Raw genomic sequence first — 22901 nt, forward strand, 5'->3', positions numbered from 1 at the left:
AGCTATTGCTTATGCACAGATGCCAGTGCTCACAGGCAGAAGAAAGGTAGCGATGTGTTCCTCAACACAGATGGGCCCAAAGCACCATTCCAGGTAGGACTTGCTCAGTCCCACCAGTGCAGAAACCTGGCTCCTATTCTTGGCTTGCCAATGGATGCAGCCAATTTCTGCAACCCCCTGCTTTACTCTGTGCCTTCAGAGCAAATGGTGCCTGTCCTATGACAACAGGACTGCAGAGCTTAACCACCCTGAACTGAAATCAGACTCCCTACACCATTATGCTCTTTCTGCACTGAAATGTTTTCCCACAGACAAAAAAAAACCCTAACCTGTTTAACACTTTATGCTTTAGTCCCACACGATCCACAGAGCATAAACTTAGTAGAACAACTTTGAGTCAAACATGCTTTGGTACTTGCAACAAGGAAATTAACACCATGTTTTTGAGTTCATGCATCCACAGCACATACCAAGTAGCTCTAACAACTCACAGAATTTAATTTTTTTATCTCTGGCTACACTTCTGTCTCAAGTCCCTCTAGGCAAGGCGCAGACTGTCCCAGCTGAACAGAAAACTCTGCTTATGCTGGTGACTGAATTACATTTTCTCCATGATACATTTGCCAAAATAGTTTTCCTTTTTCCACATTTCTGCCAGGATGTCTACGGTCCCAGAAATCCCCAGAGAGGCAGCAGTAGGTGTGTGGAAAATAAATGCAAAATTATACCCCTTCATTAGCTTTCAGGCTGTGTAACAGGTGTTCAAAGCAAACTGTCCTTGTCACCACTGCAACAAGGTTTACTACCCCACTGAGGGGTAAAAGGTCATAAAAAAAAAAGTCATCAGGCATAGCTTGATCCAAAATCCTAATCTATCTCACAGAAATCACAACATCATAAAGAAACATGCTTCACTAACCAAGACTTCAGAAAGTCATATACCTACAAGAAAGAGAGCAGGTTATTATAAGCACTCCAGAACAGGAATGGATTCTTACTCAGTTTTGGAAGACCTCAAATCAACCAGTAAACAATGAATGGTTGTCAGAGACAGGCCATAAAAGTAGTCCAGTAAAGGTAGGGAAGACAAAGGCTGAAATAACGAGACACTTTTCTGAGGCAACAAGACACAGTGTAACACACCCTGGTGGGTTACTCGGAGAAGTGTCAAGCTTTGAGGAAGGAAATAAAAAGGGAGTCTGTTCTTGCTGCTGTGAAAAAAATATGCAACAGAGCTTCCAGAGGGCAGAGAGACTTGTTCAGTGTTAGCTGAGGATGCAATTGTTTCTGTAAAATAAATAATAATCTCTGATCTCTCTCAAAACTCCAAAAACTAGAGAAAAAACAATGGGTACTTTAGAATCTCTATTTCAAGTTCATCTGTCCCAGCATCATTTTTCACAGAGTTTACTCACTAGACATTAAACAGTCCACCCACAAATCAATACAAAGCTGATTTTTTAGAATTTTATTTCTATGACAGGAAAATACAAAGCCAAAGAGAGGAACCAAGCCTTAAAATCCTGAGAATTGTATCAAACTGCATTCAGTGCTTTCTTTTATTGTGTATTATTAGTGTAAAGCAGCAAGACATTGGCAATTCACTAGAAGATGAGAACTCTGAGTAATCTGGAACTCATATGCTGCTTTCTGTATTATTGAGAACTTCTTTTTCAAAATACTTCAGACTGTAGGGCTTTCATACAACAAATGTAGTGGGAATATCCCCATTTGCAGATACAGTATTTATTTGGTATAATCCTGATAGCAAAAATGACAGAGAAGTTATAAAACAACATATAGCCTGATGAAGGCAGCCCTTCTATTTCATAAACCACTATAAATAGGATGCATAATCACCTAAGAGGATAGTGCTGTTACTCTTAAGTATGCAGTTAAGTGCTCCATTGGCATAAACAGTATCAGTAGACTACAAAGTCTTTTCTAAGTGTTACTACTAACATCATGAATACACATCTCCCATAATTCTCCACTTCCAATAACCTACTCTCAAGTATGTTTGCATTGTTGAGGCATATTTTTAATATTGCATAGTTCTACATAGATAAGGTACTACTGCTTGCATTGTTGTTGCAAATGGCTACATTACTCTTAATTGGGTACTGTTATCACAGTAAATCCCAAATAGGTAGACTTCACACAGATCATTCAATGTCTTGACTATATCTAATCTTGAGTAGTATTTCATTTATAAGTACTACATATAAGTCGTGAGCTTGCAAAGGCTTTTACATCATTAGCAACCTTAGAGCTGAGCTGCAACTGTTAATTGTAGCATGTCCTGAAAACACTGGAACACAGTTCTACACAGCACTTCTGCATCAGTCTCTGGGCATGATTTCCAAGAAGAACAGGTAGTAATGATCCTATCAATATAGAAAACAATGAAGTTACCACTCTTAATTGTTGTGGTCTAGGATAAAAGTCACACAAATTGCCCTGAAATGTGAAGTTATTGACATAAATCCTGAAACAAAAATTGTCACATAAACATACTGTCTCAACATTCAAAAAAGGACTTGGATCCCTAGTGCCTTCAGTAAGCAATAATGTTGACAGATCTTGAAACTAGATACTTTGATTTAAATACCCATTTCTACATACACAACAACATAACTTTTCCACCTATATTTGAAAACGCATTTCTTCTCTGCAACTCATTTAAGGTTTAAAGTAGTTTTATTTTTCAATTTACCTAATAAAAGGTAAAGATTTATCTAGTCCTATTTATCTTAAAAGATTCATAGACCAATGTGTAAATGGTTTGTATTCTCAAACGGAATTAAATCTGCACACAATTCATTTAGCCTTAGGAAGAAGTCATCTGAATTACACCTAAATCACAAAATAGCAAGTTACCTCAACCCATTATAATCAAAGCAGTTTATTAGATTTGATAAGGAAGAAATAATTTTTGTTTGTAAAACCAATATGACAAAGTTGGATTTTTTTTCAAATCCTACCATTTCATGAGAAGTGAAGCCAAATGGTTTAGCTTCTGCTTGTTACTCAGAGGTCTGGCTGGAGTCAAGACATGCATGTCTCACCGACAAGACTGATGGGCAGTGTGCTCACCTATACTCTATCTAGTCTCTCTCAGTCAACTGTTACTTTTTTAAAAACACCTTTGCATGTTACACTCAACAATCTCTAAAATGAATGCTTATTTTAAAGTAACTTAATTTCTTTTGTTCCTCCTTTTCACCTTCCCCACACCTTCCTTTCAGCTTACTGTCAATACCTTGGTCCTCAATTCCCCTCCACTGTTTCGTTCTTCCTCCCACACATGCTTTCCCAGAACGTTAATGCCTCTATTCTCACTTAACTTTTTCTGACACACCCAGCCATGTTTCTTCTGTCTCTTCTTTTCATCATTCTAGTTGTTAGCTGCCTTTCCCTTTGTGATAGGGACAGAACCATGCCCAAAATGAAATTATATCCTTACCTGTCATCTCTGATTGCATAAAAAAAGCTATAGCCATGATACACCATCGGAAGTGCAGACCCAGTAAACCTAGTGTAGCCAGTCAAACTAGTTGAAAGAATAAAATTCCCACCTCCTCCACTGTAAAACAACACAAAACAAAAGCAGCACTTTTAAAGATAATTTAAAACAAGATGAGTTTTACAAAAAGTTATTTTGCCCTAGATATCAAGAAATCGGGACACATAAGGCCAATGTCACAAAGTCCTTGGTATCAAGGGATACAACCCCCCCCCGCAGGACAAAAACACAAATTACCTAGCTGTGAAGGCATTATCCACATAAAGTTCTGGCACTGGCAGTCCTTGCTCCTGTGCTATAAGTAGGAGACCCAGAAGGTGACGATCAAAGCCTGTTAAATAAATGCAAATACTGCACTGTTAACAGCAGTGTTTCCCGTTTTTCTCCTTCTTCTGGTCTGGAGAGCTGGAAGCTGAAATAGCTGCTGAAGGGCAGATAAATAACAGTCTAATAAAACCCAAAATTCATATTGTAGCATAAAAGAACATTTCCCAATCAGTTGATCCAAGAGGCCTTCATCACTTTCAGCTTGCAATACTGAGCCAAATTAAAAATGAATTAAATAATATAAACCCAGCACAGTTCCTGTGGAAAACAAAACCTATGAAAACTTCCATTTCAGCCAAGGAGGAGGAGTTCCACACAGTGAAACTGGCCCACTGGCAATCACATGGACAAGGTGAGAAGGCTTTCAGGGCCACAACTGCTTAGATAACTCAACTCACTAAGTAGGATGGAGAGAGAATGAAGGTTCATCAGATGATTATTTCCCAGCTACTCTCTCATTCATAGAATAGCTTACCATACTAACACAGGTGGTTTAGAACTCCACCCAAATCTCTCCTCTGCCTTAAAAGGCCACATTTTCCACTTTCCAGACAAGCATATATTTGATCAGAAGGTATTCTGAAATAATGTTTAGCTGGGCAGAAACTGAATTAATATTCAAAGTGAACGTGTCTTTGGAGCACCAGAAAGAGTGCAAGGAGTAGCTTTTAGTTCCTCTCCCTGAAACTGGAGTATAAAATGTTAAGGGGTAGTTTTTACTGAGGTTGAAAAAAAGGGAACAGAAAATGTGTTAGCATACAGCAATATGCCCTTTTCACCCAAAAGAAAAAACAAAACAAAAAAACCTTTTGATCCCAGAGTACCTTTTCCATTCTCACATTCCTTCCTCATTTTATTGTGCTTTGCAAATGCCTTATGCATCAGCTGTAGTCGTTGATAAGTCTGTGTAAAGTAGGAAAGACAGGATTAAAAATAAAAAAGAAAAAACAAAAAAAGAAAAAACAATCCAGATGAGTAACACTTCAGGAATCACAGATCAGCAAGATTTTCCCTTTCACAGTTTCCAGCTATTTTAGATTGAAGAAAATGGAGGAACTTGAAAGGGATACTAGAACCTCTCTCAAACTTTCTCCCAAATCCAAATTCCTTTTTCAGGTGAACTTGCTCATTTGTTTTCTGTATCTCTGTTCTGTTACTCAGATCACTTTTGCACTGGACAATATTCTAAATCTCATGCTCTTTCCCAAACAAGCTGAAACAATGGAGTAGCCATGGTGAACTAGAGTAATCAAAACCAAAAACTTCCTACACTACCACTTCTTTAGAAGCATGATAGCTTTTTAGCATGTGCTGTTACATTTACATGATCACCATGTCTGAACTGGTCAAGCAATTGAACTAGATAATCACTATAGGTCAGTTCCAACTGAAATAGTCTGTTCTATCATTTTTCAGGGTGGGGGGGAGAGAAAAAAACAGAAGGAAAGAAACCTGTGATGTAAAAGCAAAAAACAAAACAAAAAAGACCCTGATTAAAATATACACATATACACATTCCAAATGCATTCCCAAACTTTCTCTGCTGATTGAAATATACTTCCGTGACAGTAGTTCTGCCCAATGTCATGGGGTTTTTTGATTTTATATTGAAACATACATATTAAAACCAGATCAGAATACAAGTTTCAGTAAGGGAGGCCTAGAGAAACACCTCTAGACACACAAGATCTTGACTTCTAAGATCTCAGATCTTACTAGCTCTAACTACTTAAGAAGCACCCTTTATCCTTGTATTCGTTACATGAGAGGCTGCAGCAGAGAATGTGAAACAAGGGCAGTAGACACTCAATATGGATAAAAATCAAGCTACTAAGCTCACAAGGGGCAAAAGAAGAGTTGAGACAAAAGGATTTTTCCCAAAGCACCTAACTTATTTTCTAGTACCTTAAAAGCAGACTTTCAAGCATCTTAATTTCAATACTACTGAACAGATTCAATGTTTTTTTAAGCCCCAAGAGTTCATCATAAACAAAACAGCAATAGGAAGGCATTTGGAGATGCTATTTAAAATTACAAAGAGAAAAAGGCTACAGTTAGTGTTGGAAGTAAGAAACCTCTCTGTGTATTACCCACAGAAGCCTGATAATTGGTTAGAAAATAACTGAAGAGCAGGGAAATAACAGGAATCCGTACCTGCAATAGGAAAGCAGATTTGAATAATGGCCAGAAAATTGAGTTTTAAAGCTGCAACACAGGCCACAAGAAGCCAAGGAAGACCAGGAAAATACACTCTTGAACACTGTAATTACAGTCACACATGCTTCCCACTAGCCATATTCCTGTATGTTTCTCAGGTGCACTAATAATACAGAACCTTTACATTTCCTAAAGATACATAGTCCTTTGTCTCAAAAATCTTCTCCTTGCTTCATTTCTGAGGCTGTGAGAAATGCACAGTGAGGACAACAGAAAGAGCTTTTGTACAGCTCTCACTTGGCAAGAAAGGCATGACATGCTTTGCCAGCCAAGCACCAGAGCGTAGTTGCTGGGAAAAGAAAATGTCCCTGGTTCAGCTATTCAAATTCTGGAATACATCCCTGGTGCCACTGGGTCACAAACAGATCCCAATCTTGCTCTCAGACTCAATGATTAGATTAACATTTCCTTATTTCACTTAAAAATTAAAACAACAGAACCACTCCATAGCATTGATTCAAACTCAGTCACTTTCTTGGGGGGGGAAGGGGAATAAAAAAATAAAATTAAAAAAAAAAATAATAATCAATGTGAATGTATCTCAAGACACTTACACTCTTGAAACCGAAACGTAAATAGGCTAGAAAACCAAACAAGCCCACACATGACATCCCACCTCAGTCACAATGACCAGAACCAGACTTCAAGCAACCCAACATCTGAAATCTGTCTCACCGGAAACAGGCCAACTCCCATTAATGAGACAAGAGAAAAATGAGGTTTAAGTAGTTCAAATGACAGGCCTTCTAAATACATGATGATTAAAGTAGGATTTCAGTATTTACACTATCAGAAGGATCCAGCATGGATCTGCACCATTCCACTGCTTCCACAGTACACGGTCTTATGGTCTCTGTGCGGCCATGATAGAAACGCCTGGTCATGGCAGTTTCGTAACAGCAGCCTGGGCTAAGAAGAAAAATTAGGGAAGAGGATCTCATTAACTTAACAAAACTATTCGCTCTCTGAAGGAAAAAAAAAGTCCTGCCAAGTATCTTATACATTAGCTCAGTTACAATTTTCTTTAAACTGTGTGTCTGAAAAAGAGCCACAAAGGAACTCTATGAGCTTTTATGAGAAGACTGAAAACATGCCAGTGGTATAATCACACCTTGAAAAGACTGGGTTGTCATGACTGTTTTCTGCAAACTACAAATCTATCAGCCTCTAGTATAAAAATAAGCTGAAATTCTGTGCAAGCTTCAGTTTCACTATGTATTTCCATTGAATAAACCATCTACACTATCCAAAACCTCAAAAATTAAGAGACACACTTGAACTAAGCAGTGTGTCCCACGGCATTTATAAGGATAAGGCTCAAATCATTCTCTGTTGCATACTGACACACATACAGCTTTTATCTGGAGCATCCCCAGCCTACCATTTAATATACAACTTACATGAAACATACTTGTGTGTTTAGAACAGACCTAACAGGCTATTTCAGTCAGACAATTAATTTATTCCAACGTTCAAACTGAGATCTACCAACCTTTCTTATGATGAGACATACATCTCCAGTGACTAAGCATCATGCTCATATGACGAAACCCTCCTTTTTCTGAAGCAAGCAACACTTGCCAGGTCAGTAATGACTTATACAAGCCATAATCAGTGATAGTTAGCAAACAGAAATTTGGGAACACCAATACAAGGAAGAATGTTGCCTTTTACCAATAATACAAAGCAAAATGTCACACCCACACATTTACAGGGACACCATCTATATCTCTATTATTCTGCTCAAACCTTTGCATCTAATGTTGCTAAAAAAGTAGGACACTGAGGTTTGCAAGGGTTTTTTTACAGGCTTGGAAGACTAACCATTTTACTGATGGCTGTCACTTGGTACAGACAGAGCTTTCTTCATCTCAGCAACTGTCTGGCATTAAAGAATCCTTACCCACTGCACATTTGGTGTTTGCCTAGGTATTTACTTTGAGCAGCACAAATCTACATTTCCATGGACTGGCTTCTGCCCTCCATTGCACAGTATGTACACGTGTGATCCCAATGGGCACAAGGACACAATTCTCCCACAGGTGAGAGCACAAGCCTTGTGGATTTCAACAGCATAAAATAAGACCTGATGCAGCTGTTACTTTAAAAAACCCTTTACTTCTTCATTCTTCTATCACCATAGCAAATGGCGATTTGCTGACACACTGGCACTGCAAGGCCACTGCATATTCCCAGATCCACCCCTTTACTCAAGAAACTAGGGTTTTTATTCCTAATCTGGGTAATGTGGTTTTCTTACCGTCCATGGCATTTGTAATAAGCAAGTTGAAGGGCAAGCTGCACAAATGTATCAGGATGAAGTTTCCTCTTTCTAATCAATGCTTTACCAAAGGATGTGAAGGCATAATTCACTAGATGCAAGTCAGATACCTGTCATACCAAAGGAGGAAAAGCCACACAAGTCAAGAAATGTCACAACTTGGTCCACTTCAAATAAAACATACTTGACATAAACTAACAATGTAACAAATTTAACTGTGGTGTTAAATCCTCCTTTATCAATAACATTCATCCCTGTTCTCCAGGATGGAGAACATAAAAACATGTGAACAGAATAAATAAAAAAAAAATAATCAGTGATAATTAAGAGAAGCAGCAAGAAATTCCACCTTTTTGTAATACAATTCTTTAGTACGTTCAATTTCCTTTATAACTTTTTGATCCACTGTGAATACAAGTTCCTCTGGCCACGGAATATCCCTCACTTTATCTGATCCCTGGGAGGATGCAGAAAGAAAACAGAACGTTATCCATAAGAAAAGACACATTAACTAATAAACCTGAAAGTTTATAAGGATAGATACCTTCCATTTTCCCTCATTTTCAATAATCTTCTTTTCAGCATAAGATAACATGGTAATTAAAGCCATGGCATCAAATGGAGAATGCTAGAATCATGTAAAACAAGATACCTCATTATTTGCATAAATGCAAGAGGATCAAATTGCCTTTTCCCCCCACCCCATGCTTTTTTCTGCAGATCAACAGCTTTACTGCACAGTGTTGGACTTGTTTTTCTAGTTCTACAGTACACATAGAACTACTGCATGTTTTTGACTGCTCTCCAGCCCAGACAGGGAGGCACAATACACTGCTGTGGAAAAGCAGATTTCAGGCAAAATGTAGGCCCTTCTGGCCATTCAATAATGAGTCTAAAAAAATCTTGAGTTTAAAGACACAGCTGTTCAAATAGCTACATCCTACAAAGATTAATTTTAAGCCTTCTTGTGCAATGTATTTTTTGACTTTGGAACCCCCTCATTAAACACTTTTAGAGATAAGATTATGATTTCAGATCTCATGTTTGTAATTCAAGTATAGTGTAGTATCAAACACTGTGAAAGCAGACTGCTTTTGGAAACTTCCCACACAAGGTGCCCAGCAAACAAGGCTATACTAAAGAGGAACACATTAAGCATTTAAAATAATACTCTGAAAGGGAAAACTTAGTAAATAAATACCTGAAAGGTTTATAAGGGGGAAGAATTTTCAACTTACATCACAGAGTGCGCTACAGGTTCCATTGGAAAAGAATATGCTATTGTAGGATTTATCTCCCCAGCGTACAGTCGGATCACCTACTAGTCCCAGCCTTGTAACCTAAAGCAAAAGTTACACACTGTTGGTTTTATAAAACACTGAGTACACTGCCAACCTCTGTCAGCTAAACCAACCCTACATTAAGATGGTGAGACCTCACCGACAGAGAAGACATTTTCATCCAGTTGAAGATGAAACATAATTATAAGCCTATGTTTTTAAATTAGAGAGTGGTAACAAGCTGATGACTATATTTTTTGAGGACCCTGAAAGATAGAGGGCTAAAGAAGGTAGATTTCAGCATTTCCCACTTTCAATTTCCTAACAATTCAAACTATTTAAGTATGCCTATGGATCAACAAGTAGCATTATTTGCGTATTTATCTGCTTCATTTTCTCTGTTCTGAAAGAGCAAGAAGAGATACTTCTGCATATATGCAGAAGAAATTTTTATATAAAGGTATTTTTATATAAATAGGACTAAATATGAAGTATCAAAAAAACCTTAGCTACCTCGGTGTAGTCCTCAGGAGTTGCATGGGGACTAGAATCATCAAGGCAGACCACAAACAAACTTCTCTGAATTTTTTCCAGAAGAGTTAAGTTCTTTGGATCAAGACTGATCAAATATTCACGTAACTAGAAAGCATAAAAAGACAAAGCTAAGTGAAATGATGCATTTCCAGTGATCTCAAAGTTTTTTTCAGGAATCAACAAAGTACTCCCACCTCTGCCCATTTTGTCCTTTCATTGCTTGTTAGGGCTGCCACTCCTGGTCCATCTGGTTCACTATGGCATCTTTTCTGTATATATGTAAGTTGCCTTTAAGAAAGTTAACAAAGAAGATAGGAAGAGAAGATAAAAGTCACCCTTTTTCTCTCTCTCTTTTTTGCCAAGCTGGAATTTTGGTTCTACATTCACAAGCTAATGTGAATTTTCAGGAAACACAAATCAGCTCCCTTGGACTCAAAGGGCAGTTGAAAACCTGGTCTGGTTTTGGTCACTAACAGTTAATTCAAACTGCAGCTACCAGTCCAGTATGAACTTAAATGTGAACAACCATGGTCCTGAAGTGTTATTACACACTTATTTTAAAACTACATTTAAAATTTCGTCAGTGCAAATCAAACTTTCCTGAGCAGCAGACATCTGCAATACTGCAGCTTTGCAGCAATTACTCAGATATAAGAGCAAAACTTTCACTCAAGATAAATCCTGAAATTTAAAACAGAACAGTAGCTACAGTACAACCTAAATGTAGAGACTAAACTACACAAGAATACTTCTCTTCCTACCTTTTCCTTGCATTTTCCTTCTGAAGAGCTATTAACAGATAGCTGATTTTTAGTTTGCAAATTCAGTTTTTCACATGCTGTTCTAGGTGTTAAAGAAACTCCAGAAATTACAGGTGTTTAATCTGGCTTGTCCTTTGTTCTAAAAACAAAAAAAACAAAAAAACCCCACCAAACCAAAATCAACCTGCCCTTTCTACAGACAATAGAAAGCTTCAGGGTTTTTTTTGTCTGTATTCCAGATGTTTATTTCTTTGTTGCCTGATCTAACAGGTACAACTACAGAAATCAGAAATTAATACTTAAGATATTTCAACATATGTAAGTACCACACTTTCAAAAAAAAAGTGATTTTTCAGCTTCTCTAACTAGTTCTTATCTTGCCTGAGGAATACGGCCATCCACCTCCTCCCAATTTTAATTACAAGTTTTCTGTTGTGCTTTATAAGCAGCACTTTGACAAATGGAGTAAATTACTCCTAGGTGAAATGCACAATCCCTCTCTAGTAAGCGGATGTGATCAATTTGGGATTTATATGCAAGAGACTTATGCTGAAACTACCTCTGTATGTGACATCAGAGTTTGAAAGAGCAGAAAAACCTGTGGCCTCAAGGTACTGACAATTTGAAAAACAGCACCTCCACATGCTACTGGGAGATAGGAGATACAGCACAGAAAAGCTTTAAACATTGCCAGTTGCACTAGTACTGAAATTTAGTATTTGAAGAACATGATTCCTTCTCTCTTCCTTTGCAGTAGCTCAGGAATACAAAAAGAGTCACAGACATGGCTGGTTCTCACAGGTCTGGTGCAAAGACAAGAAATGCAAGTGAAAAGCTGGTGTAGTGCTCTGTAGATAGCAAGAAGTCAGTCAGTGCGCACTACAATTCTGGACTCTGCTGCACACACCAACAGGAATTCCAGCCCCTCTGTTCTTGGGAAAATTGACCGCAAGTGTTATTAGATGTGAATCAACATGACAATAGTGCTTCATCTTTGATAATGATTAAGTAGCAATGAGACAATTATCAGTGCGGACTAGTCCTGAAAGGAATGATATTACTTTATAATCCTAGTAATTCCATGTCAAGAAAAAACTTCACACATAAATCATGTTTCCTATGGAAACATCTTCATTCAGCCGTTTTGTGAGGTTCTATGATGTATTACAACAGTACATGATTATCATGCTTCATGGCAAGAAGTTGCCACCCACTGAACAAGAATCTACTCAAACCTGAACCCTCAGCGAGAGGAGAAGCTGCAGCCTCTTTCACACCTAATTCTCTGGGGTGGACAGAAAGACTCTCTTTCCTATGCAGCATAAACAGGACAGCTCATTTGAAACAATGTAGTTTGAAAACCTGAAAATCTCTGGAGGAGTCACCATAATGCCTTCATGTATGGTATCAAATGCAAACACTCGACCTCGACACATGACTATTAAGTGAGATGGGCATTCACCTTCAGTCTCTGAAATTAAACAAAAAACAAAACATGAAAATCCACCTGTGGAGATAAAGTGAGTGACAGATACAGGAAAAACACTAGCAAGTCCTACAGACCCATGCTTTTGTTCAAAATGAGGCAGACTTTCATACAGTTAAAAACAAGAAAAAAGAAAAACTTTTGAAGTCCAATTGCATGATCTTACTGCAAATTTGAAGACGTTTTTATAACCAGAGAAATACACAGAATTACATAACTTTCACTGTTATTAACTACTCGGGTCACTGTCATGACCTAATAGCAAATGTCATTTATTTGTGTATCTTGTAGGCAGGAACATCCCCTGCTGAAATGAGTGTTGCTTGCTGAAAAATGGGTAAATATAATGCAGCAAGCGGGCTTCTATGGTACTTTGCAAATGAGTCCTCCAGTTGTCACAGTGCTTATGCAACCAGTTTCAGTTATGCAGCTCAAGATGCACTGCAATGTCAACCAGACCTAATCGGCACATGCAAATCTGTTAAAAGGGAGCACTGACACACGAATGTGGCCACTATACAGAAACACAGATGGCACTGGCCCATGCTAGGCCAGGTACATTTGCAGAGCACTGCCTTATTGAATCCATCTATCTGGAAGTAAGACTAAATAAAGCTGGAAAAGATTCTGACAAAAAAAACAGATGTTAAACCCCCAAGAAATGTAGCTACATTTTTCTCAAACTGAGCCACTGTGCTACATTCTCTTTCAGTCCAGTACTCCGCCTTGAGAAAAAGAAGAAATGTATGCTACTTTACTCACAAGTATCTAACTGAACAGACACCCACAGAAGTCTTAATCTGATAATCTACAAGGCTTTCACATCTATCTCTATGGTCCTACTTTCTAAATCAGATAATACAATTCAATATATACCTGATTAAAGAAATTCTAGAGTGAGGAATTTGTCATTTCATGTAAACCCCATCTTCATAGATCACAAAATTAATTTCTAACATAAGTCAGAAGGGATGACATCAAATTCAGTTCCTTTAGGTAGCCTGGTCCTAACCAGGACTAAAGCAAAGGGGTAGAATTAAGTTTGGAAGTTAACATACCTAGAATTAAGTGCCTGAGATCTCACTACAGTTGGTGGAGATCTACCCAATACACTCAACATCTATTGAGCTCTTCACCTGTTCTTACTAAGGTGTCTGCTGCAGCCTGAACCAAATAGCTCTCCAGGTTTCACTGATCAGGCTCTCTTGGCTTTTAGTGTAGTTTCTGACTCCAAGCTGACATTACCTGGCAAATTTTAGGTGCCCTGCTCTGCAATCTGAATACTACTTCAAGTGAGTAGACCACACCAGTTTCCTCTCTAGCCAAAGAAGAAAAACAGAGTCCTCTCCAGATGGCAATTCCTTCCACCTATTTTAGACACCTGCATATTTTAATGGCCTAAATCCTTCTCTGGAGGTACTCGTCTTTGTCCATGAATCACAGAGAAACAAAACAACTAACTGGACTAAACATTTCACATGGAGGCAGACAATCTACATGGAAATGGGTATCACCTACCATTGTGACATGTGTGACATGAAAAATTATAAACCCAAGATTTTTTAATAAAGTTCTTACAATATCTTAAAGGCAGAAAATGGAAGTGAATGACATAAATTGCATCTCCACAGGATAATAGCTTTGTTTATTAAGTGTGATCATAACAGAACATTGAATTTCCACCATTTGAATGTTTTCTCTATTTTTTGGTATTTAAACTGACTCTTCAACTGTAACACTAAGATAAAACCCTTGAAACTTGCCTTCAACTTTGCATTTTCTTGTCACATCCCGTGGTATGGAGATTTCCTTATATATTTTCTATGGAGCAAGACATAGATATTCCTGAGTCTTAAGAGTAATTCACATCTCCCATATTCATCTAGAGTGACACTGCTGAACAACTCTGGTCACATCAGAATGTGTGTGGGAGGGGTGTTACAATTTCAGTTTGCTATTTACTAATACTACAGTATTTGTTAGTGGAGGATTAATAAGAACATCACACTTTTTCTGGAGTGCAAGATCAAGAGCTAGAGTAAAACTGCTGGGAGTTTAAGAGGATGGCTTCAAGAAGTGCTGTGAAGTACTTTCAAGAATGAAAAATAGAAGCAGCTGACCAAGCCAAGAAACAACACTGATAGAAAATAAGTAAGAATCATCCCAACAGAATGTATGGGAGGGAGCACACATGAGAAATGCAATTAGTAATGATGCTAAAATTCTGTACATATAATACGCGGAATCCACCCACATTTATAAACGCATAGAATTTGTCTTTTTTCCAATTCTTAATGCTGGCACATTTATTATAGGCATCAAGCTGGTAACACACAACTTGAAGCAGTGCTTGCTTTTAATCTTATTTAGTAAGGACTAAATACTGGATCAAAAATAGCATTTGTAGATTAGATATCTTCTTTGCTTCCTTATATAAGCACTCAACAACTAGTACCTGATTTAGTGCTTGAGAAAGCAAGTATTTTATGGTTAAAATGACCACTCCATTAGCCCATTAATACAAAATCATTTGCTCGTATTAAGCTCCAATTTGCATTTGTTTACCAGTTTTAAAATAACTGCCGATCGAGTCTCTGGTAACTCCAGGAATTCTGCAAGTGCAGAAGAGCATTCGAAATTGGTTCATGTCCAGAACAGCATTCCCAGATCTCTCTATAGTCACCTTCTCTCTGTAGTAAACAAACACACCAAAATTAAACAAGAGAAGCATCATTATGCAAGTAAATCAAGGTAAGAGCAACCCATCTTTTACTGCAAAGAACACATGCCACTGAACATAAACATATTTTTGTGACTAAAGTACACATAGATCATTAATATTTAGAATCAATTTTTTTTTCTTAAAGTCTTACGCTCGTAATAGATCCCAGTATTTCAGGGTGTGCCATATATTTACACATGCTCTTTCTATCTGAGTGCCCTCTTTTGGTGGCCAGCAGTGTTCAATATAGGGACCAGGGCCTGCCATATTACAGTGTATTTGCGTTGAGATGCGAAGATCAAGATAAGCCACATTCAGCCACCAGTCCTCCAGCTGAAAATGAAAAATGTTTAGCATCAGAAATAAGTTGTAGTTACTAATTCTTGATTAATAATTTTTCATCTGCCTGCATTTTTTTACTACTTCATTAATATTTTGAATAGTATTTCCTATATAACAGAAGGCAGAGCAGTGTTTCAAAACTAACTGCTGAGAATAACGACACATCTAGCTCTTCAACTTTATTTCAGGCTTGAAAATAGAATACTGCTTAAGATTATTAAACTGTAAATTATGATGAAGAGTTATTCCCATATATTCATCATCTTAAACTCTTGCAGATGTCAGCTGTGGCTGCTGTGAATATCAGACAGATTACTCCATGAAAAATAGAAGGAAAGGAGATTTGTGTTGAGAGTCTGGGATGGACAGTTCATAACGTATTTTCTCTACCATCATCTGAAAATCCCTCCTCTGGAATGTGCCACGTTAAGATTTACAAATAAAGTTAGAAAGTTAGAAAGAGACCAAACTTTTTTTTTTTTTTTTTTTTTTTTTTTTTGGCAGGGTAGAGAGAGGGGAGGATGGAGGTGTTAGAAGAGACTATCAGACAAAGCATTCAAAAGCTCGTAGGTGGCTTAACATTTCAGTTAGTGAGCTCTCTTAGCCACTCAACTTTGGAAAAAAAACAAATCACATGTACAAGTGAATGTGTTCCTATCCATAGACCAAGTGGCAGATATAAAGAAGATCCTAAGATTAAAAAAAGCTAAATGACTCTCTAAATTATATCCCAAACAACAAACTTTCTATAAGTTGAATTATGATTTCTGACATATCTAAATACATACCCAATTCCTTCTTGTTTTGGCTCTTTCCAGCAATTTCTGATGCAACTCTTTCCCAATCCCATTTTCAAATTTTTTAACTATATCCTCAGTTCTTTGATATTCTTCTTGATTTAGAAAAGGCTTCACTGTAAAGGAAATGTTTTTATTTTGAAGACAACCGGATAATGAGATTTAATGCAAGATTCAGGTATCCACAGGCAAGGAAGTGGATGAAAACACTCGACGTTTTTCTAAAACCAGTATTTGAAGGGAAAACACCTTTTAAAAATCTGTAAATATAGCAGTGTCTTCTAATAAAACATAAATACATACTTTTAAATAAACACAGATGTTAGCAGGTGAAAGTAATTGCTGAAAACCTGAAATACTTAACAGATAACTAAATCAAATATATTTAAAACTGTAGCTGGAAATACTACGGAGTTCTGCAACTCCATCAGCTGACACAGAACTCACCGATAATTAAATTTACATGAACTTTGGACACGTCTGCCACCCTACTGCACCAACCATAAGCTACTTGCCTTTATTTTCAAAAGTCCATTCACGGTCTACAAGTACCTTCAAGCCACCAATTCTCATTCACTGTCCCCATATTATGCTTACCTTTGAATGACATTGATGGCAATTACTACTACCCCACTTTTATATTTTAAAATACTTAGGGATTTCTCTCAGATCATGTGCCATACAGGCCAAAGTTCTCTGTAAACATTTGCAAAAGTAGTCATTATTTTAATCTAAAATCCTCCTTAAAGCCTTTTTACTATGAAGTCTATGACCAGTAACAGGCATTGCTGATGTCAGTTCCATACAGGCACATCTCCCTGTCAGCTTATACTTTGCCTTGTGTATTATGTATTTTCTGTTATCTTTATACTTAGATCGTGAAGTTGGTGGCAAACAGAATGGGGGGGTAGGAGTCTCCTGCTGATTCAATGCCAACAGAGGTCTGATTCATTTTTGAGGCTGCTGGACACTGTCGTCCGTTAATTTCTTGTCTGCCTTACTAGTGCTAACCCTGTGATCTACTTAGAGCTGTTAAGAAACAAGGAAGTATACTTGTTCAATCTTTAGTAATCAGGTATCTGTATCATCTCTAATCTAGCTTTTGTGAGCAACAGCAATTTCAGCTGGGCGAAGTGTCAAATACTTATCCTTGTAGAACTTAAATCTTACTTCCACGCAACCGTGTCTTGCTGCAATTATGGCTGCTTGCCTGCAACCACTACCTTTTTTTTCTTCACAGATCTAGAGATGATCTAGTTCAACACCTCATCTCAGCAGGGTCAGCTACGGCAGGTGACAGTGCTGTGTTTTGAGTATCTCCAAGGATGGAGACTTTACAACCTCCCTGTTAACAACCTGTTCCAGTGCTTGGCTACCCTCACAATAAAAACAGTTTTCTTACTAATTTATGCCCATCATCTCTTGTTCTGTCACTGGATACCACTGTAATGCCTGGCTCCCTGTACTTTACTCCTCCCCACTGAGTATTTACATATATTGCTAAGATGCCCTCCCAGAGCCTTTCCCTTCCCAGATTGAACAGGCCCAGGTCTCTCAGTCTCTCCTCATTTGTCAGATAATCCAAGCCCTTAAACCGCCCTCGCAGCCCTTCATTGGACTCTCTCCAGTGTGCCTATGTCTCCCTTGTACTAGGGAGCCCAGAAATGGGCACAGTACTCCAGGTGTGGCCTCCCCAGTGTTGAACAGAGGGGAAGGATCTCTCTCTCTACCTGCTGGCAACACTACTTCTAATGTGGGCCCGAAGGCTGCTGGCCTGCCTTGCTACAAGGGCACATTGCTGGCTCATGTTCAACTTCACACTACCAGGACCCCTGGGGCCTTTCTGCAAAGCTGCCTTTCAGCCAGTCAGCCCCAGCTTGTGCTGGTGTGGGGAGTTATTCCTCCCTGGTTGTATAACTTGTCACTTCCCTTTGTTGGGCTTCAAGAAGCTCTGATCAGCCCATTCCTCCAGCCTACCAAGCTCCCTCTGCTGACATTACAACCATCTGGTGTATCAGTCACTCCTTCCAGCTTTGTGTCACTTACAAACTCAAAGAACACTCTGTCCCGTCATCCACGTCATTAATGGAGATGTTAAACCGTACTGGACCCTGGGGTACACCATCAGAGAGTCACCTACATCTGGAATGCACGCTGCTGATCACAAACCTTTGAGCCCAGCAGTTGAGATGGTTTTCAGACCACCTGATGATCCACTACCTAGTCCATACTTTATCAGTTCATCTATGAGGAATTAAAAAAAAAAAAGCAAACCACAAAAGTCTCCCGCCCCCCACCCAAAAACCCTTTCAATGTGCCAAAAGCCTTGCTAAAGTCAATATAAACAATACCTGCTGCACTCTCTCCATCCACTGAGACAGTCACCTCATCATAAAAGGCTATTCGGTTGGTCAAGAACGATTTCCTCTTCACAAACCCATGCTGCCTACTTCCAGACACCTTTTTGTCCTTCATATCCTTAGAAATGGTTTCCATGATTATTTATCAGGCATTAAAGTGAGATTGATTGGCCTGTAGTTCCCAAAAATCTTCCTTTTTTCCCTTCCTGAAGACAGTGGCGACATTTGCTTTCTTCCAGTCCTCAAGAACTTTCCACAGTCACCACAACCTTTTAGAGATATCAGAAGTGACCTCGCAATGACAAAGGCTGGCTCCCCCAGCACTCATGGCCGCATCCCATCCTAACAGATCCCATAGAGCTTATCCTGTCCAATCTGTTCCAGGTGTTCCCTATGCTGATTCTCTTCCAGCAAGGGTAAGTCCTCCTCGCTCCTTTTGAAAATAATTCAATTTTTACCCTAATCATAAAAAGATTTTCAGTATTTTGTACTACCTGTCTTAAGGTGAAACATAAAGATCCATTTTCAGCTACATTCTGGCCTCCTTATGCTACTCCACAACAGTATCATGCAAGTCCTAGTGATATTCTTCCCATTTCATAGGGCAAACAAGGAGAGTAAGGGCCAAATACTACCTACAAATGCATTTTAAATGCATGCTGACAACCTCAAGCAGCAAGACAGAACATCCACTTTCAAGCATTATCATACAGTACTTGTGTTTAAATCGCACTGGAGACCTCTGTAAGTTCCACCACACCACCACCACTGGAAAGGTATTAGCATTTCACCTACACCTACACCTTCACTGCATATGATAAGCTATGAACATTCAGGCAGTGCCTAACACATGTAGAACTTAGCTACATGCAGCTTGAATTGCACCATCAGTTTCAAACACAGATAAGAAAAGGAAAAATAGCAACAGAGTCATCCACCTATATCATTTAGCAGTTTACAGTATTCACCCAGGAAACAAAGAGTTGAAAGCCTCCCCAGACTGACAGTAGTCTAACACTCAGGTTTCTCAGAGTGCAACCTTATTACCATGCCATATTGTAAGATAAGAGTGATTCTCCTCTGTTATTCGAGTTACAAAGTCATTACAGAGCAATACACACACACACGCGCACGCAGAAGAAAGAAAATAAGCAAAATTACTGGGTTCTGGTATCTATTCATAGAATCAGAGTCATTTAGGTTGGAAAAGAGCTTTAAGATCGTGGAGTCCAAGCGTTAAAGGGGTGATGAGATTGCTAGGGGTGACTGAGACTGCTAGGGCACTGGAACACGTGATGAGATGAGACTGAGAACTGGGTTTATTCAGCTTAAGAATGCAGGGAAGACCTTCCTGCTCTCTGTAACAACTGAATGGAAAGTCATAGCAAAGATAAAGTATGGTTTCTCTCAGAGATGCAGAGAAATAGGGCAAAAGAAAATAGACTCAAGTTGCAACATAGGAAATTTCTGACAAGGAGAGTGCAAAGAGTGGTTTTTCTTTTTGTGATTGTTGCTGATTTGTTTTTTGTTTCCCCTCCCACAACTGTGAAGGTGATCAAATACCAGAACAGGTTGCCCCTCGAGAGGCTGTGGAATCTCTCTCCTTGCAAATATACAAAAGCCAGCCAAGCAAAGCCTGAGCAACCTGCTGTAGTTGGACCAGCTTTGAGCAGGGATCTCTTCTAGATGAACCATTCCCAACCTACGTGCTTCTATGACTACAGGGCCTCTTTCCACTTATGAACTATTTTATCAGATGTAGAAGCAGTACTATCAGGAAGAAGCAGCACTCATCCCCTTTCTCCCTAGAGTTCAGTGAAACTTCTGTCTTGCCACTTTCTCCAGGCCCACAGATCTTGTCTTCCTTTCTCCATATATCAGCTCCATCCATGAACAAGTAGTATCCTGTGAAAAACACCTTCAGTTGCATAGTTAAGGAACCCTCTGGAAAGCTGGAACTTTGGGGTTTCATACTTTCAGGTTGAGTCGAAGCTTCCAAGTCTCAAACTCTGAGGTGATCTGAAAGGCTAAATAACATGGCTACAGCCACCTTCTCTGCTCAAGGCCTACCTTCAAGATTAGTAATTCTGAATCCAAAGCAGAGGTAGCTACTGTAAAGCCTTAAATAAGACACCTTCTGAGACATACTCTGTCCAGCTTTTCCAGTTGACTGGCTTTAAACAGACAAGTGCTAGACCAACAGGCACACTGACTAACATTAAGTGCCTGTGGTCTTCCTCCAACCAATGAAAGACAGGAGTTCCCAAGGAATGATTCACAACATCTATGAAGGGTCATTTGGAGGTTCTGAATTGTTCTTCAGAAGCACTTCCTTTCCTTCACTCACCTTCACAGACTAAATAAATGACAAGCTGAAGCAATGAGAACCACTGAGCTAGTGTCTAGATTGTGCACTGCACATTCTGGCTTTAAGGGATTTATACAAGGGAAGACTGTGGCAGAATAACAAATACTGGACTAACTTTCCTCCAACCTCCAGCAAGCCTAAATGAGATCAACAATGCTTTTGATGTGATCAAAGTTATAGAATGCCTTATGTACAAGAACAGTAAGTAGAAAGTTATCTTCAGCATGAAAAAAGGGTCATGTGATAAGGCATTTATGAAACCATAGATCAGTCAGAAACCAAAAGCAAACAAATTCACCATCAGATTTTATCAGTCCATATGAGAGTTATTCATTAACTTGGAGAGCCAGGGTGTATAAAACTAAGTTCTAAAGGGAATACTGTTATTGCAGGTTCACTACTGTTACAACACAAGTTTAGTTAACCTGTACTACAAGAAAAAGAAAACTTTTTGACACACAAACCCACATAACATTTTTTTCTCTAAAACCACCATTTCAACATTCTGCATCAAAAAGCAATGATGTAAAGAACACCAAAGAAAACCTATTGCCATCTACTGAGCCATTTCCACTATATTCAGAATAAAGGGGAACTCAGAGTGAACTAAAGGATTTCTGTTTTGAGAAAGGGAAACTCTGGTGTAATATATTTATGCTAAGGAGAGAACTCCAGGGCTTAATCTGTTAGCATTCCTGTATTACTATATTCCTGTATTGTTAAGACACAAAGCAGATGCTCCAGAAAAAAGCTCAATGCCTCTGAGTTCTGAAAATTATTAAAGAAACGTAGGAAAGTAATCTCAAGCTTCCAGGTAATGTATTTTTGTCATCCCCAATATATCAAAGCCTAATACGATAATAAAGAACTAACTAATCATATCTACTTTATAAACAAAGGTAGACACATGTGCATTGATGCTGCTTTGAAAACTTTTCTCTTATGTGATCTTCCTTAGCCAAAATTTCAGGTCATAAATTATCCAAGTTAAATTATCCAAAAATACCCACCATTGCCTTTTCCTACTACTGTATAGTTAATAGTATTGGTGAGAAAGAAGAATGCGTAAGTATTAAAAAGTTTGAAGTAACTTTTTTTTTTAACAAAGATCCTGCGCAAACAGAGTCATGAACAAAGTAGTTATTAGGCAAAACCAAATCTGGATGGAAAAATATCTTTTATTAGACCAGCTGATGTAGCTTGGGAAAAAAAAAAACTCAAGCAGACCAAAAACCCCAAAACCTTAAGGGTGGTGGAAAACTCAAACCAAAAAGTTAACCTTCCCATATGTCCAATTCCCCTGAAGAAAAGCAAATAGGGATAAAATGGAAACTTTTACTCAGGTTGCTCTGGACACTTAGGTTCCTGTTTTGAACCTGTAAAAAGATCTTTTGCACTCCAAATTTGTCAGGATCCCCTGCCCCAATTATGTCAGTCGATGCAAGCTGTCTCTACATATCATTTTGCAAACCATCTTCAGATTAGCCTGGCTGTAACAGCACACGTCACACTACTACCACAATATTAAGTCATTACCTGCATCCAGGTATTTACTTAGAGATTCATCTAGAGGAGGTACTGGCAGGGAAGGCAGAGAGTCTTGGTACTGAAACGTTCGCTCCTCAGAGGATTCAAGCACTTGCTTTTCCATAATGCAGATCTGCAGCACATCAACAGACTATTAACGAAGCCGAAGTTAGATGAAGTATCTCCCCACACTGTTTTCTCCCCCTCTCCCGCCCCCAGTCACTTACACAGTAAAAGACACGTATCAGGGAAGCGTCCCCTGACAAAGCCGGGATTTGGCTTCGGATCGAGGGCTTCTTGTTGGCCTGAAGCCACCAACCGAGACCAGGCGGGTAACTGGGGAAGGGGGAAATCACTCGCCCGCCGCCTATAG

The 22901-nt window shown here is 38.7% G+C and overlaps 1 protein-coding gene across 1 annotated transcript; it reads right to left on the minus strand.

Annotated features, from left to right (window-relative positions):
• Positions 1–1462: 1462 nt before the first annotated feature.
• CROT (carnitine O-octanoyltransferase) lies at positions 1463–22679 on the minus strand. The gene is made up of 16 exons (XM_026842413.1): positions 22538–22679; positions 16265–16389; positions 15286–15467; positions 14978–15102; positions 12289–12397; positions 10360–10453; positions 10145–10270; positions 9590–9691; positions 8896–8979; positions 8701–8808; positions 8331–8461; positions 6856–6979; positions 4678–4756; positions 3764–3857; positions 3467–3586; positions 1463–2387 (listed from the first exon to the last, which is right to left on the minus strand). Exons 1-16 carry the CDS (start codon positions 22650–22652, stop codon positions 2267–2269), a joined length of 1839 nt encoding a protein of 612 aa, XP_026698214.1. The 5' UTR covers positions 22653–22679; the 3' UTR covers positions 1463–2266.
• Positions 22680–22901: the final 222 nt, after the last annotated feature.

This window comes from Athene cunicularia (genome assembly GCF_003259725.1).
Source record: "Athene cunicularia isolate RWA chromosome 2 unlocalized genomic scaffold, athCun1 chr2_part1, whole genome shotgun sequence".
Taxonomy (NCBI): Eukaryota; Metazoa; Chordata; class Aves; order Strigiformes; family Strigidae; genus Athene; species Athene cunicularia.